At 41.2% G+C, this 14,930-nt stretch overlaps 1 protein-coding gene across 1 annotated transcript; it reads right to left on the reverse strand.

Moving 5' to 3' along the window:
• Nucleotides 1-2,367: 2,367 nt before the first annotated feature.
• On the reverse strand, nt 2,368-14,539 carry MUC21 (mucin 21, cell surface associated). Its single transcript, XM_067465534.1, has 4 exons — nt 14,385-14,539; nt 8,988-10,427; nt 6,921-7,021; nt 2,368-3,172 (listed from the first exon to the last, which is right to left on the reverse strand). The coding sequence occupies exons 1-4, from the start codon at nt 14,449-14,451 to the stop codon at nt 3,074-3,076; spliced, it is 1,707 nt and encodes a 568-aa protein (XP_067321635.1). The 5' UTR covers nt 14,452-14,539; the 3' UTR covers nt 2,368-3,073.
• Nucleotides 14,540-14,930: the final 391 nt, after the last annotated feature.

Genomic DNA, 14,930 nt, shown 5'->3' on the forward strand with positions numbered 1-14,930 from the left:
CCAGTGAGAAAGGGTATACTTTAGTCAATTTATGAATCTAAAAATAAACTTATTTATTTAGGGTTAAAAGCATGGCATACATAAATATAAAACTAATGAATATAGAAAGAGCACAAGCGGCTAAATAATTTTTGACAAAAACTGGGCATTGTCTGTAGCCTCAAGCAATTCTTCCTCTGTACATGAGGCAGGGCATTGTGGACAAGCATACAGATGTGGAGTTGTCTGTTCTGCTCCACAGTCGCCCAAGGTGGAGGATTCTTTTAGGTAGTGCCATTTTGCCAGGTTGTCTTTTGATCTACCCACTCCACTTCTGAGTCTGTTAAGGGACTTCCAAGTTGCCCATTCTTGGTTTGCCCCTGGAGAAAGACCCTCATGGAGGGGAAGTGTCACCCAATTGGGATTTCCTGGTTTAGCTGCCCAGAGGGATGGTCTTGCTATTGCTAGGAGAACATTAAGAGGAGTGCTGGTTCTCATGAAGTATTTCCTTGATTTGAGTCTACTAGGAGGAGGCTGATAGCCATGCAGTGGATGGCTTTCGCAGTGTCCAACCTTATTTCTCTCACAGTTAGCAGCAACTTCCCATCGCACATCAGGGGACGGGGGGACACCTGAAATAAGTGATCTGCTTTCCTATCAAATTTCTAACAGAACTGATAATATCATTGAAAAAATAAAAAAAGGAACCATAGGTATCGAGGATCCTAAGGTGGAAAAATTCGAGGCATGATTTGGTTACATAATCAGAGCAATGCTTGTTTGTACCAAGGACCCAAACTCTTATAGCCAATTTCATTTCAGCCTTATTATTTTTGAACCTCACAATATTTGGGAACATTACAACAAGAGAAAGAGCACACAGGACACATCAACAAAGCCAGATAATGTAGGGTTGCTGTAAGCTTTTTGGGCTGTATGGCCATGTTTCAGAAGCATTCTTCCCTGACGTTTTGCCTGTATCTATGGCAGGCATCCCCAGAAGTTGTGAGGTCCTCACAACCTCTGAAGATGCCTGCCATAGATGCAGATGAAATGTCAGGAGAGAATGCTTCTGGAACATGGCCATACAGCCCAAAAAGCTTACAGCAACCCAGTGATTCCGGCCATGAAAGGTCTTTGACAACATCAGATAATGTTGATAGTGTAAATATTGTGACTTTATTAAAAATTTCCATTCATAAATTATATTACAATAAATTACTATAGGAGACATAGTACATTTCCAGGAGCTCATTCATAAGAGCAGTACAAGTCATAGCACTGTTGAGTTAATTTGACTGTTAGGATATAAGATATTTGTGTAATTTTTGGCTGAACTCAGATTTCAAATTCTCTTCTGCTTCTTGATCTTCAACCCTACTCTCTCCATATATTTTATACTACAAGTCCCATCATCCCCAGCTAGTATGGCCAGCACACTAGCTGACTGCAAATTATGAAGTCAATAAGTTCAGCCTCTCAGGCAAATGACCAGTTTCCCCAAACCACAACTGACTCACGTTGGACATTAAGCCATTCCAACAACAAAATTAGAGCAAATTGTAACAAAAAAATAACTTATGATGATTGAACACAATATATAAAACACTGAACACAAATGTTACAAAAAGTCATAGATCTCTAGAACATCAGTCTAAATAACAAGACATCATATTTTCCTGAGAATAGGTAGGGGTGGTCGTTGATAGGATGTATTCTCCATAATTCCAGGCCATGACTAACTTCCCATCCACTCTGCAGAATTAAAGCAGTTTGACACCATAGCTCCATCCTATGGAATCCTGGGATGTGTAGTTTGTTGTGGCAGCACAGCTCTTTGACAGAGAAGGGTAAATATCTCACCAAACGACAGTGTCCAGCATTCCATAGCATTGAGTTATGGCACTTAATGTGGTGCCAAATTCCTAGCATTCAGCAGTATGGATACAAGACTTAGTTTGGTCTATAGTTCTAACATGGCGGGTGGATGGGACTCTGAAGAGTGTTGGCTTTGGATTACTGTTATAAGAGCAACTGGCAATGTAGTAAAAAAAAAAAATTCCCCTGAAGTGCTTGAAAGTCTACATGGAAGGCAACACTTTTAGGATGAAAGCTTTTGTATTTGCTAACATGATTTTTTTGTATAAAGATTCAAACCAGTAATGATTGTTTATCCTACACCAGATAGTGTATTGTATTGTATTATTTATGTTGTGAGCTGCCCTGAGTCCCTTTGGGAGATGGGGCGGGATATAAATAAAGTTTATTATTATTACTATTAATGATGAATATATAGTCAAACACCTTATTTATTTCAATATTTACATCCTAAGACTTGTCAGGTTACAAAGCAGTTAGGTCCCTTTGTCCTCTACGTTTTTAGAGGCAATTAACTGGTCAAGGATCACCCAGTAGGCATCTACACTGTAGAATTAATGCAGTTTAGCACCACTTTAATTACTGTGGCTCATTGCGTGGAGTCATGGGAGTTGTAATTTTACAAGATCTTTAGACTTCTCTGCCAAAAAATGCTACAAATCCCAGGCTTCCATAGCATTGAGCCAAAGCAGTTAACATTATAATAATAAGAATTAATTCTACTGTATAGATGCATCCATAACCAACCAAGGATTTGAACCCAGTTTTATTTAATTCCTGAAGGACTCAGCTTGTGTCGTAGTGCTTGGCTCCCTATCTACCTTCACTTACTTACTGGATATAGGTTTGCTCATTGTCCAGAGTCTAGCTGGTTCTATGGGACCAAAACAAAACAAAACAACAGTCCCTTCTAACTATATAAATTTATCTGATTGATTTGTCCTTAGCTGGCTTTCGAGAGCCTGGACTGCTCAAGGTGATTTGCAATATCAGAAAAAGCAAGATCCAGTATCAAAAACATGCAAATTCTTCCCAAAATTACTCCGGAACCAAAAATTCCCCTTATCCAGCTTCTGGGCTCTGGAGACATCTCTAGACACTTGGTAAGAGGTGAAGGGTCCATGGATGAAGACAGCAAGTTCTCAAAAGGACAAGGAGGAGAAGTCCACTGATGAATGAAGCGCATTGCTTTAACAGGCTCAGAAAGTCTTTCCCTTCACCACTGGAAATTGCGGAAACTCTGGAGGCCACTGTGTGTCCGATAAAGAGGAAGGGAGACAGGGCTGGCCGTCTCTGCTCTTACACAATAGTAAATCTACAAATATGAGGAAAACAAAGACAAATATGAGAGAAGAAGTAAGCCAGAAACCAGTGTGTCTGATCCATAACATTAGCCAACACCCATTTTGGTGCCTCAGTTGTCAGACCTGTCTCTGGGTATATTTGACCTGCTGATTCCAAAAACGGAACTCAATTTTCCATTCTCGGATCCAATGTTTGAGATACAGAACATATTCCATATACCATTCTTTATTGCTCATAGAAAAATATGATAACCATATCTAAGAAACCAGAGCGAATGTGGTCTATTTAAGGCAATCTTCTGAAGCAGTGTCCCAAATAACTCCAGGAACAGGACTAAAAAAGCAAGATTCCAATAATTTTTTTGTTGGGCTGTGTAATTATCAGGACCAGCTACCCTCCCATAATTGATATGCATCATTTCTTGCCGTCTTACACATCATGTTTCATGCACAGGTCTATAAACATCTCCAGGTCAAGCAGCACTTATCCAAAATGCTTGGGACCAGAAATGTTCCATATTTTATTTTTTCTTCATATTCTGGAATATTTGAAGAGACCCAACCTCTAGACATGAAATTCATTTATATTACATAAAATAAATCTTATATGTAGAACATTAAAGCATTCTTATACATAGAATTTTTAATAATTTTGTGCACGAAACAAAGTATGTGTAAACAGAACTGTTCGAAAGCAAACGTGTCACTGTCTCAACCAGGCAGACAATTTGGATTTGGGAGTATTTTGGATTTCAGAATTCCAGATAAGAGATAATCAACTTGTAATACATGATGTTGTTGATTCATGCACTCAAGCAAGGTTTCAACTGGGAATATTTAGGTCTTGCTTTATGGCCACAGAAGCAAATGGATTTAGGTTTTACTTCAGCTATTTAAGTGAGGCCCTTTCCACACAGCTGTATAAAATCCACATTGAACTGGATTATATGGCAGTGTGGACTCAGATAATCCAATTCAAAGCAGATATTATGGATTAGCTGCCTTGATATTCTGGGTTATATGGCTATGTGGACAAGCCCAGAGTTAGACCCCTTCAACACAGCTGTATAAAATTCTCATTGAACTGGATTATATGGTTGTGTAGATTCAGATAACTCAGTTCAAAGCAGATATTGTGGGTTATCTGCCCTGGCATTCTGGGTTATATGGTTGTGTGGAAAAGCCCTTAATCAGATAGCTACCTGGGACCAGGCCCGTAGCCAGGATTTCGTTTCGGGTTGGGGGGGGGGCTGAATTTTTTTCAGGGGGGGTTTCGGGGGGGGGCTGAGTTTCGGGGGGGGGCTGAGTCTGAGTGAAAGAGGGTCTACCCTAGCAAACCTTTTGTATCATTACCCCAATACCCCCATGCATATGGGATATATTGAGTATGGTGATCAGATCATGATATGAATAAACATAACAGTTTAAGTAATGCACCAGTAAGGCCTTTTCGCGAACCACCATGAGAATTTCGGGGGGGGGGGGGGTTGATGCCCCCCGAGCCCCCCGAGCCCCCCCCCCGGCTACATGCCTGCCTGGGACAAATCTGTGTTGTTTATTATTAATTTATTTGCTTACTTTATTTTTTCCCTGCCTTTCTCCTGATATGTCTCCAATCTGATGCTACCTGCGGCTGTTGATTTAAGATTTGTACTTACTCTCTGTTAGAGGGAATACTCAATGCTTTTATGACATTTATCATTACGGCTGTAGTCATAGTAATGAAGGGTACATTTACGCTGTAGACTTCATGCAGTTTGACACCACTTTAACTGCTATGGTTCAATGCTATGGAATCCTGGAAGTTGTCGTTTGGTGAGGCACCAGCAGTCATTGGCAGAGAAAGTTGAAGATCTTGATTCCATATCATGATTCCATCGCGGTGATCCATGGTGGTTAAAGTCATGTCAAATGCACTAATCCTACAGTGTAGATGTGCCCAGAGGCTTGGAGGCCCACCCCAAATGTTTTTATGACCTATCCTCCCTTGATCAAGAATGGACTGGCCACTAATCTTACTGGGATGTGCTTGCCCTGCCCATGTGTATATTTGTTTCTTGGTGGATTTCACAGAATCTATTTTTAAATAATGTATTTGGAAACATAAGACGTTATCTACTTTTTATTTCCTTATTCTGCCTGTCATTGTTATATTCAGGACATCTCAACTTGTAATTTCTTACTAAGGGCCTGATCATCACCCGTCTCCCTTCATGGTTCTCCTTGAAATAGGTTGAAACTACACACAGGAGTTGTGAGCTGCCATGACACCATCCTATAAAATTATGGGGAGTATAGTTTCATAAAGTACATTAGAAATCTCTGCTAGAGAACCCATAGCCTGAAAAAGGCATGGACTAGGGGGGGAAAGCACAGCTTTATTATGTGCCTTCAAGATGCTTTTGATTTACGGGTTTTTTGCCTTCGCCTGGGGCTGAGGGAATGCAACATCCCCAAGGCCACCCATTAGGTTTCCATGGCCAAGCAGGAATTTGAACCCTCCTCTCCAAAGTCATGGTCCAATGTCCAAACCCAGATCCTAATTTGGTCTTACAGAGTACTGATTCCCTCACTCCTTCTGCCTGTTCAGGCATGAGCAGAGGCGGCCCTAGGTAATTTTCAATGGTAAGCAAGTAGTATTTTGCCCCCCCCCCCCCCCGCCCAACCAATCATTGATATATATTTTCTGTTCGTCATGGGAGTTCTGTGTGCCATATTTGGTTCAATTCCATCATTGGTGGAGCACAGAATGCTCTTTGATTTTAGATGAAGTATACATCCCATATGTCAAGGTCTATTTTCCCCCAAGAGCGCCTCAAGAGGGCCCCTGGGCAAAATCAACTGTACTGCGAATGCTTACTTTGCATAATGGGTTGAGCCGCCCCTGGGCATGGGTATGGGCTAAAGTACTGGCTTTAGCCTATAAAGCCCTAAACAATTCCGGCCCAGCTTACCTATCTGAACGTATCTCCTCCTATGAACCATCTAGGGGGAAGCCCTGCTCTAGATCTTCCCTGCCCCGCAAGAATGATTGGCGGAGATGAAGGACAGGGCCTTCTCAGTAGATTGAGTCTACTCATACAGTAGTCTCAGTAGTGGCCCCCTGACTATGGAACTCCCTCCCCAGGGGTATAAGATCAGCCTCCTCCCTCCTTACTTTCCGGAAAAAAAAGTAAAAAACCTGACTTGTTGAGCAAGCTTTTGAGAATGACACAATAGATAACACAGAACTATGAATGATGAACATGGAATGGCCAGGTGATGTTACTGGATAACATTTTTAACAGGATGAAACTGATGATTATATGCTTTAATGATTTTTATATATGTCTTATATTATCATGTTGATTGCTTTTAATTGCACTTTTATGAATGCCTGGCATTGAATTATGCCAATCTGTAACCCGCCTTGAGTCGCCATATGGCTGAGAAAGGCAGGCTATAAATATTGTAAATAAATAAATAAATAAATAGATTTCCTGCAGTCTGCAAACAGGACCTGCGGTGCATCTACAATGTAGAATTAATTCACTTTGACACAACTTTGACTGCCATGGCTCCATTATATGGAATTATGGGAGCAGTAAAGTAGTTCCAAACTGCATTAATTCTACACTCTAGGTGCACTCTTTATCTGTAGCAAATGGTATCAAACTGCTGTTACAATGTAGTGTAGACATATTCATAGCATTCTTAAAATCTTATCTGTACTCTGCAATAACTTGCAGATTGACTTTCTTGAATTCCCCCAACTCTTACCAAGCAGCCGAGCGACAGCAATAATACAGCTCCCACGGCAGAAGCCAAGCCAATCAAAATAATGGCCCAAGTGGGGAGAACAGTTTTTTCATCTTTGACTTCTGCAGGAGGAAAGGAAAGAAAAGCTTTGATGTATTACAGTAATAAGACAGAATACAGCCACCTCCTTCCACATTTTTGGCAATCTCAGATCAAATCCTACTGCATGCATACAGACTTTACATTGCACAAATTGCATACTGAAAAGTTGTATGAAGGACCTGAACACAGACTCTGAAGTAAGCCATTATCTTGTAATTGGAGTAGGTCTCTCAAGCACCATTGGCCAAATGCCTTCCCCTTTTCATATTTGAAGTACAGCTTTCAGCCATTGTATTCTATTCTATTTCCCCTGCGCCTCCCTGTGGCTTCCATTCTTTCTCTCTCCCCCCCCCCCCTTGTTTCCATAATCTCAAATAGATTAATCCTGGTCCTGCTCAAATGTTGACTACACACTGATTTAATTTCAGTGCTTTTATGTTCATATTTCTTCTAAGCTTCCCCTTTGCCAGATAATTTCACAATTGCTTATTCTATCCCAGTGGTTCTCAACTTGTGGATCCTCAGGTGTTTTGGCCTACAACTCACAGAAATCCCAGCCAGTTTACCAACTGTTAGGATTTCTGGGAACTGAAGGCCAAAACATCTGGGGACCCACAGGTTGAGAACCACTGCCTAACTCTTTGGTCTGTTATCTTACTGAGAGTAACATCTCTTTTACTTTTTCAACCACCAACAACTATAATTATTGCTTGATTTATATCACTAAATACATGGGCACTGCAATAGCCATGCACAAGAGTATCCATGCTAACAGAGATTAGGGGGTGAAGGGTTCAGCGCTTGGAACAAATAGACGTAATTTTTGAGGCTTTCTTATTCAGATTTTGGTGCAGAGGCTTGAAAGGAGAACAATAGATTTTGGGCGCATCCAGACAGTCCCTTTAATGCGGGAGTTACTGCAATAAAAAGGAGGCTGTCCATATGACATCCTGGACAAACCCAAATTAATTTGCCTGGTTTGTGGTGAATTAATATGTTAGTGGGTTTATTCCGCGCCTTCTTAGAAGGTGCGTGATAAACACACTACTTCCGGTGTCTGGACTGCAGTCCAGACAGTATTCCCATGGTTTTCCAAGCTAAATTAGCCCAGAAAACTGTGAGAATATCAACCCCCTCCCCAAAAGACCCCAAAGGCACTGTAAATAAACAAAAGAACTTACCTGGCCTCCATTAAAGTGCTGCCGGAGCTCTCCTGGCACATACAAATGATGTGCCAGGAGAAAGGGGGTGGCAGGGGGGGGGAGAGGAGGAAACTTGCTCCTGCCTCCCTTTTCTCCTGGTACATCATGTGTAAGTGCCAGGAGAGCTCTGGTAGCCCTCTAATGGAGGCCAGGTAAATTCTTTTGTTTTTTTACAGTGCTTTTGGGGTATTTTGGGGAGGGGTGTCCAGGTGTTCTCCTGGAAAGTTCCATGAGAACATCTGGACACCCACCCCAGAAAGCACACACTTTCTGGGGTGTGCATGGATAGGGCCCCAGGAACATCCACGTTTAAAAAATGTGGATGCTCCCGGGATAATACGCTGTGTGGTAGTGCCCTTAGTCATAATTTGGGTGTTGCCATTTAGCTATTGGTTTTTCTCAACACTGACCCTTCATACTTAGAGGCTAGTCCTCCATACTTTAATGTTACCTCGGTAGATAGTGTCAATCTATAGTTTAGTCATCAGGTGGCACTGGACTAATGTGTATCTGTTTTAAATCCTGTCATTCTTATTCTCATAATGTGCTTTATTCTTGTTTGAGAGTAAAAATTATTACATAGCTCTTTAACATCTTCCAGAACACTTCCCAATAAAGTCCCTCACCCCGCCTGCTTTGCAGAGAGAAAAAATATATTCTGAAGAAAGCTAACCATACCACTTTCCTTTAAATGTTTGTATACAGAAGGATTAAACATACATATTATCTGTTTACCTAAGGTGCTAGGACATAGTATGAATAACATACAAACAAGCAAACAAACCTGTGTTGGCAGTTGGTGACCAAGAAGCTGATGTTGCATTGTTGTCTGCTGGTCCAGTAAAAGTAGCAGAAGTAGCCCTGGAGCCAGATGAGGCAGAGGCATTGACTGTGGTAGTAGCGTTAGATTCAGCTGTGGAAGATGTAGGTGTAACGGAGGTAGAAGTGCCATTGGAGCCAGATGAAGAAGAAGCATTGAGTGTAGTAATAGAGATAGACTCAGCTGTGGAAGGAGTAGGCGTACCTGAGGTAGAAGTGCCATTGGAGCCAGATGAGGAAGAGCCATTGAGTGTGGCAGTAGGGCTAGACTCAGCTGTGGAAGACGTAGGCGCACCAGAGGTAGTAGTGTTACTGGAGCCAGATGAGAAAGAAGCATTGAGTGTGGTAATAGAGATAGACTCAGCTGTGGAAGAAATAGGTGTACCGGAGGGAGAAGTGCCATTGGGGCCAGATGAGGAAGAGGCATTGAGTGTGGTAATAGGGCTAGACTCGGCAGTGGAAGATGTAGGTGTAACGGAGGTAGAAGTGCCATTGGAGCCAGATGAAGAAGTAGCATTGAGTGTAGTAATAGAGATAGACTCAGCTGTGGAAGGAGTAGGCATACCCGAGGTAGAAGTGCCATTGGAGCCAGATGAGGAAGAGCCATTGAGTGTGGTAATAGGGCTAGACTCAGCAGTGGAAGATGTAGGTGCACCAGAGGTAGGAGTGCCACTGGAGCCAGATGAGAAAGAAGCATTGAGTGTGGTAATAGAGATAGACTGAGCTGTGGAAAAAATAGGTGTACCGGAGGTAGAAGTGCCATTGGAGCCAGATGGGAAAGAAGCATTGAGTGTGGTAATAGAGATAGACTCAGCTGTGGAAGACGTAGGAACACCGGAGGTAGGAGTGCCACTGGAGTCAGATGAGGAAGATGCATTGAGTGTGGTAGTAGAGCTAGACTCAGCTGTGGAAGACGTAGGTGCACCGGAGGGAGAAGTGTCACTGGAACCAGATAAGGAAGTGTTATTGAGTGTGGCAGTAGGACCAGACTCAGCTGAGGAAGATGTAGGTGCACTGGAGGTAGGAGTACCACTGGAGCCAGATGAGGAAGAGTAATCGAGTGTGGCAGAAGGGCTAGACTCATCTGTGGAAGATGTAGGTGTATAGGAGGTAGGAGTACCACTGGAGCCAGATGAGGAAGAGTAATCGAGTGTGGCAGTAGGGCTAGACTCATCTGTGGAAGACGTAGGCACATAGGAGGTAGGAGTACCACTGGAGCCAGATGAGGAAGAGTAACCGAGTGTGGCAGTAGGGCTAGACTCATCTGTGGAAGACGTAGGCACATAGGAGGTAGGAGTACCACTGGAGCCAGATGAGGAAGAGTAATCGAGTGTGGCAGTAGGGCTAGACTCATCTGTGGAAGCCATAGGCGTTTCGGAGGCGGATGTGGTTTCAGACATTGTAACTGTAGGATGAAAAGTTATGTTGTGTTTTTAAATATTAGATAGCATCAGAAGCAAATACAATTCTCTTGGTCATCATTTAGATGTATGCCACCTTAGCTGGCTTTATCTTAGGGCTTTATCAGATTAGTATTTTAAAGCATGCAGCCCCACATTCTTAGCACCTTCTGCTTCCTGCAGAATTCTGGGAAATGTAGTTTGGGAAATCGAGGAGCTCTCTAGCTGAGAATTCAAAAGATTCTGCCCTAAATTACATTTCCCAGATTTCTGCAGTGGGCAGAAGACAATAGGAATGTGGGGCTGCCCTCTTTAAAATGCTAGTCTGATACAGCCCTTTGTTGATGTATTTCTTCCTGCGTAAGAAATAAGAATGGATTGCCATTGCTAAAATGACATTTGCTATTGTTAGTTTTTGTTAGTACTTGAGTTTTTCAATCAATAAATGAGCAAAATGGCTCTTAATTCAGTCGAGACCGCTTTTTAGCCAGTCAAAAGTCACCGAGTTTTAAAATTCTAAGCAACTATAGTAAAGGTAAATTGTGGCTGTCCAGATCTTGTTGAACTGCAGCTCCCAATATCTCCTACACGATGCGTTGCTGACTTAGGCTAATAGCAGTAGAATTTCATAAAAATATGGAAGACCACAAGTTGACTTCTGAATGAATCAATCAAATATTGCATTTTTAGGAAAAATCCCATTGACTTAGGCTGAATTATCAAACATACTTGTGGCTGTTTATTTAACCCAACCACAAATTCTACTCAGTGAAAAATAGGACCAAATCCTATTTTCAGTCCCAACTAGAACAGACACATTCCTTGGATTTATTATATTTGTGGACTCAACTATCCAAAATGTATTTAGTTTTTCCTTTTTTGGATCAACGAACAGAATTCAGGCCATTGTCAATATAATACTAAGAGACATTTAGATTACAGTATGACTCCTGGAACCATTAAAATTAACACCTTCTGCCCATAGTTCTCAAGTTCCTTCTATATTTTATTCTTCTTTTTTAAAAAAGGGAAAGGAATACAACAAGCAACTATTTAACATTTCCAAAACACAATTGCAACAGTTCACCTTTTAGACTTTATAGTCACAGTAATAGTAACACAGTCGATTTTTACCTATAGCAACTCAGGGCCCTTCCTTGCAGCTATATATCCCAGAATATAAAGGCAGATAATCCACAATATCGGCTTTGAACTGGATTATCTGAGTCCACACAACCATATCATCCAGTTCAATGTGGATTTTATACAGCTGTGTGGAAAGGGCCTCTGGGCCCATCCGTACAGTCATATAGCCCAGAATATCAAGACAGAAAATCCCACAATATCTGCTTTGAACTGGGATATTGTGACGGCGCGAGTGGCACAACCAATGAATAGAACTGTTAGTTGCAAGATTTAAACTGTTGGATCATGCTTAATCCTGCCCCTTTTTACACTGCTTATGTATAGTTGTATGGATTGGTTGCTTGTAGCTGTCAATCAGTACTGTTTGGCTCCACCTCTTCCTGCAAGAGGGGAAAACTTCCTTTTTCTTCTTCATTCTGCCATCAGAGTTCCTGCAACATGGACGTGATTAAAAGACTTGATTCTAAAGGACCCTGATTTACGTTACCTCTTAGCACCAGTTCTGAGGTTTTTTACCCTTGGGACTCATGCTTTATGTCCAGATCATCCTGGATAACATTGAGGAGTTCCCAAGCGCCTTCAAGCCAGTTCTTTTGGCACCAGAGGAAGACCCTGAGTCTTCAAAACATAGGCCATCTGAACTGGGGTTGTGGTTTGCTCTGGCATTCACAGCCATTGAGGAAAGAGGAAACTTGATGAGGCTTCTCAGCTTCAAACCCCTTGGACCCAGGACTAATTGAGACTGTAACGTATGTTTTCCTTCACCCCTCTAAAGTTTTCCAGCTCACTGCTTTGAAGAAATGACTTTGTGATAAATAAAGCTTATTTTGAGCTATTTACAGCGTTTTGGGTTTTTGGGAGTTCCAGTTTCCTATAGGAGGGCAAGAAGCAATCCCCTGGGGGAAAGATGCCACGTCCACCCCTCCTTTATTGAGAATAATAACCCCCAGGCGCGACGGCACAGATATCTGAGTCTGCACTGCCATATATTCCAGTTCAAAGCACATAATGTGGGATGTTATTCAACTATGTGGAAGGAGCCTGCAACTACTGGCAAATCACTTCAGAGATGAATATTCTCTATGCAAAACTGACCTCCACATTGAAAACAACATAGAGATTGTATGGCCTCATCTTGTCCCAAATAATATTGTGCACAGATTTATATCCCCTTCCTCTGTGCGAATTTGGTCTTTCTCTCAGCAAAAAGAGAACCAGTGTGGTGTACTGGTTCAAGTGTTGGACTAGGGAGACAAAACTGTATTAATTCTACAGTGTAGATGCACCCTAGAGACTAGGAGACCAGGGTCTCATCTAGACTGCCATATAATGCAGTATGAAACTGTATTATATGGTCCATATAGTTGTGACCCAAGGGTCAAATTTCTGCTCAACCATAAAAATACCCAGAGTGACCTTGGGCAAGGCATCTTCTCTCAGCTTCAGGGGACTCAAAGGCAAAGCTTACCTAATATAATCTTGCTAGGAAAAGATCACCATAAATCAGAAATGACTTGAAGGCACAAAACAACAACAACGCAGGATATAAATGCTTGATATACTTAATATGGACAAATACATATGCATAGATCCAGGTTGCAGAGATATAGTTGATACAACTCAATAGATATCTTGAGCAATGATCAATCTATTTGCCCTAAGGAACTGGGAAGTTGATGCTTCTGTTCGATGTTTGATTTTTGTCTTATGCCTGTTATAACAGGCTGTGGTTTTTAAATTTAATTTTAGTTGTTAAGTCATAATTCGTGTTTATATGTTGGGTTGTTAAATTTTGTTAGTATGGATGTATTGTTGTATTTGGGCATTGAATGTTTGCCTTTTATATTTGGAATTCACCCTGAGTTTCTCCGGGGAGATCGTGGAAGATAAATTATTATTATTATTATTAATAATGATAATATTATCATTTGAAACACAACAAAATTAGCACACAGCAAACAAGATCACTATGCTGGTTGTTGTATTGGATCACACATCAGACACTTCCCAAGTGTTTAGGACTGTGTGATGTATCGGCAAATAATGTGTGCAGACCCCAGTAGGGTTGCCTTTTGCATTATTATTATTATTATTATTATTATTATTATTATTACTATTTGAATGTTATTATTATCAAATATTATTATTTGATTATTATTATTATTATTATTATTAGAAACACAACAAGAAGAGTCCACAGCAGACAAGATCACTTTGCTGTCTGTTGTATTGGATCACACGTCGGACATTTCCCAAGTGTCTAGGACTGTGTGATGTATCGACGAATAATGCATGCAGATCCCAGTAAGGTGGCCTTCTGCAGCTGGCAAATGGTAATTTTGTTAGAGCCGATTGTGTTTAAGTGCAGGCCAAGGTCTTTAGGCATTGCACCCAGTGTGCCGATCACCACCACCACCATTATTATTATTATTATTATTATTATTATTATTATTATTGGATGGGAAAAAACGTGCTCACCAGTTGATGCTGAAGAGAAGCACAGGTTGTTTCTCTTCAGCACTGTTTCAAATTTTGCTGCCTGAAGCAAACCAGAAACTTTCCCAAACTAGCAAATATATTTGGGGTCTGATGCCAACATCCCATAAGTGTCCTTATGGGATGTATAGAAAAATACTATATAAATGAGTTAAACAACTTGTGTTAGTTGCTGTTCTTACATGAAAACCTGCCTCTTGTAGGCACTTTCTTCTGCTCAGTGGTAAATCCAACACGGGAAACAATTAATTTTTTGTCCAGAATGAGATTTCTGGAATAGGATGCCATAATAAGATGAAGCACAGGAGAAAAGTCCTTACCTGTCCAGTTGAGGCAGAAATACAAAATAATCCATGCAAGTTTGCGCCTGGTTAGGTGGCTGTCCATTGTGCCTAGAGCTGTGGCAGTGATGAAGTGCAATGGTCCAGAAACAGCCTCCCGACTTATATAGCTTCTTACTGACTGAAGCACCTCTTATTTAGAAACGATCTGCACATTTTATTCCCGGGCTCTCATATTTGTAATGGTGGGTGAGAACAAAAACGTACTACTTTTTGGTCCAGAAGGTGTGGCACACCTTATTCATATTAATAGATTGTACATAAAGGGCAGGGCTCCGCATGAGTGTTTGGAGAAGCTCATAGGCTTAATCTTGTTCTTTGCTCATTTCATGACGAAAACAGCGAAATATTCCTCTTGACAAAAGGAGTGGAAGGGCTTTGGAGCCAAAGAAAAACTGACTAATTATGTGAAACTTACTCTTTTTTTTTCAAAAGGAGGAAATATTAACAATGTGCCCCAAGGGATATTTATGTAAGTGGGACTAAATGTGGAACTCAAGGAACAAGGAGTGATGCATCAGGTGT

The sequence above is a fragment of the Anolis sagrei genome, chromosome 2 (assembly GCF_037176765.1).
Source record: "Anolis sagrei isolate rAnoSag1 chromosome 2, rAnoSag1.mat, whole genome shotgun sequence".
Taxonomy (NCBI): domain Eukaryota; kingdom Metazoa; phylum Chordata; class Lepidosauria; order Squamata; family Dactyloidae; genus Anolis; species Anolis sagrei.

Coding starts and splice junctions, on each gene's coding strand:
- MUC21 (XM_067465534.1), bottom strand. CDS start 14,451: ATGGACAGCCACCTAACCAGGCGCAAACTTGCATGGATTATTTTGTAT. Junction 7,022..8,987: donor GTCACCAACTGCCAACACAG/GTTTGTTTGCTT, acceptor TTCCTCCTGCAG/AAGTCAAAGATGAAAAAACT. Junction 3,173..6,920: donor TGCTGTCGCTCGGCTGCTTG/GTAAGAGTTGGG, acceptor TCATATTTGTAG/ATTTACTATTGTGTAAGAGC.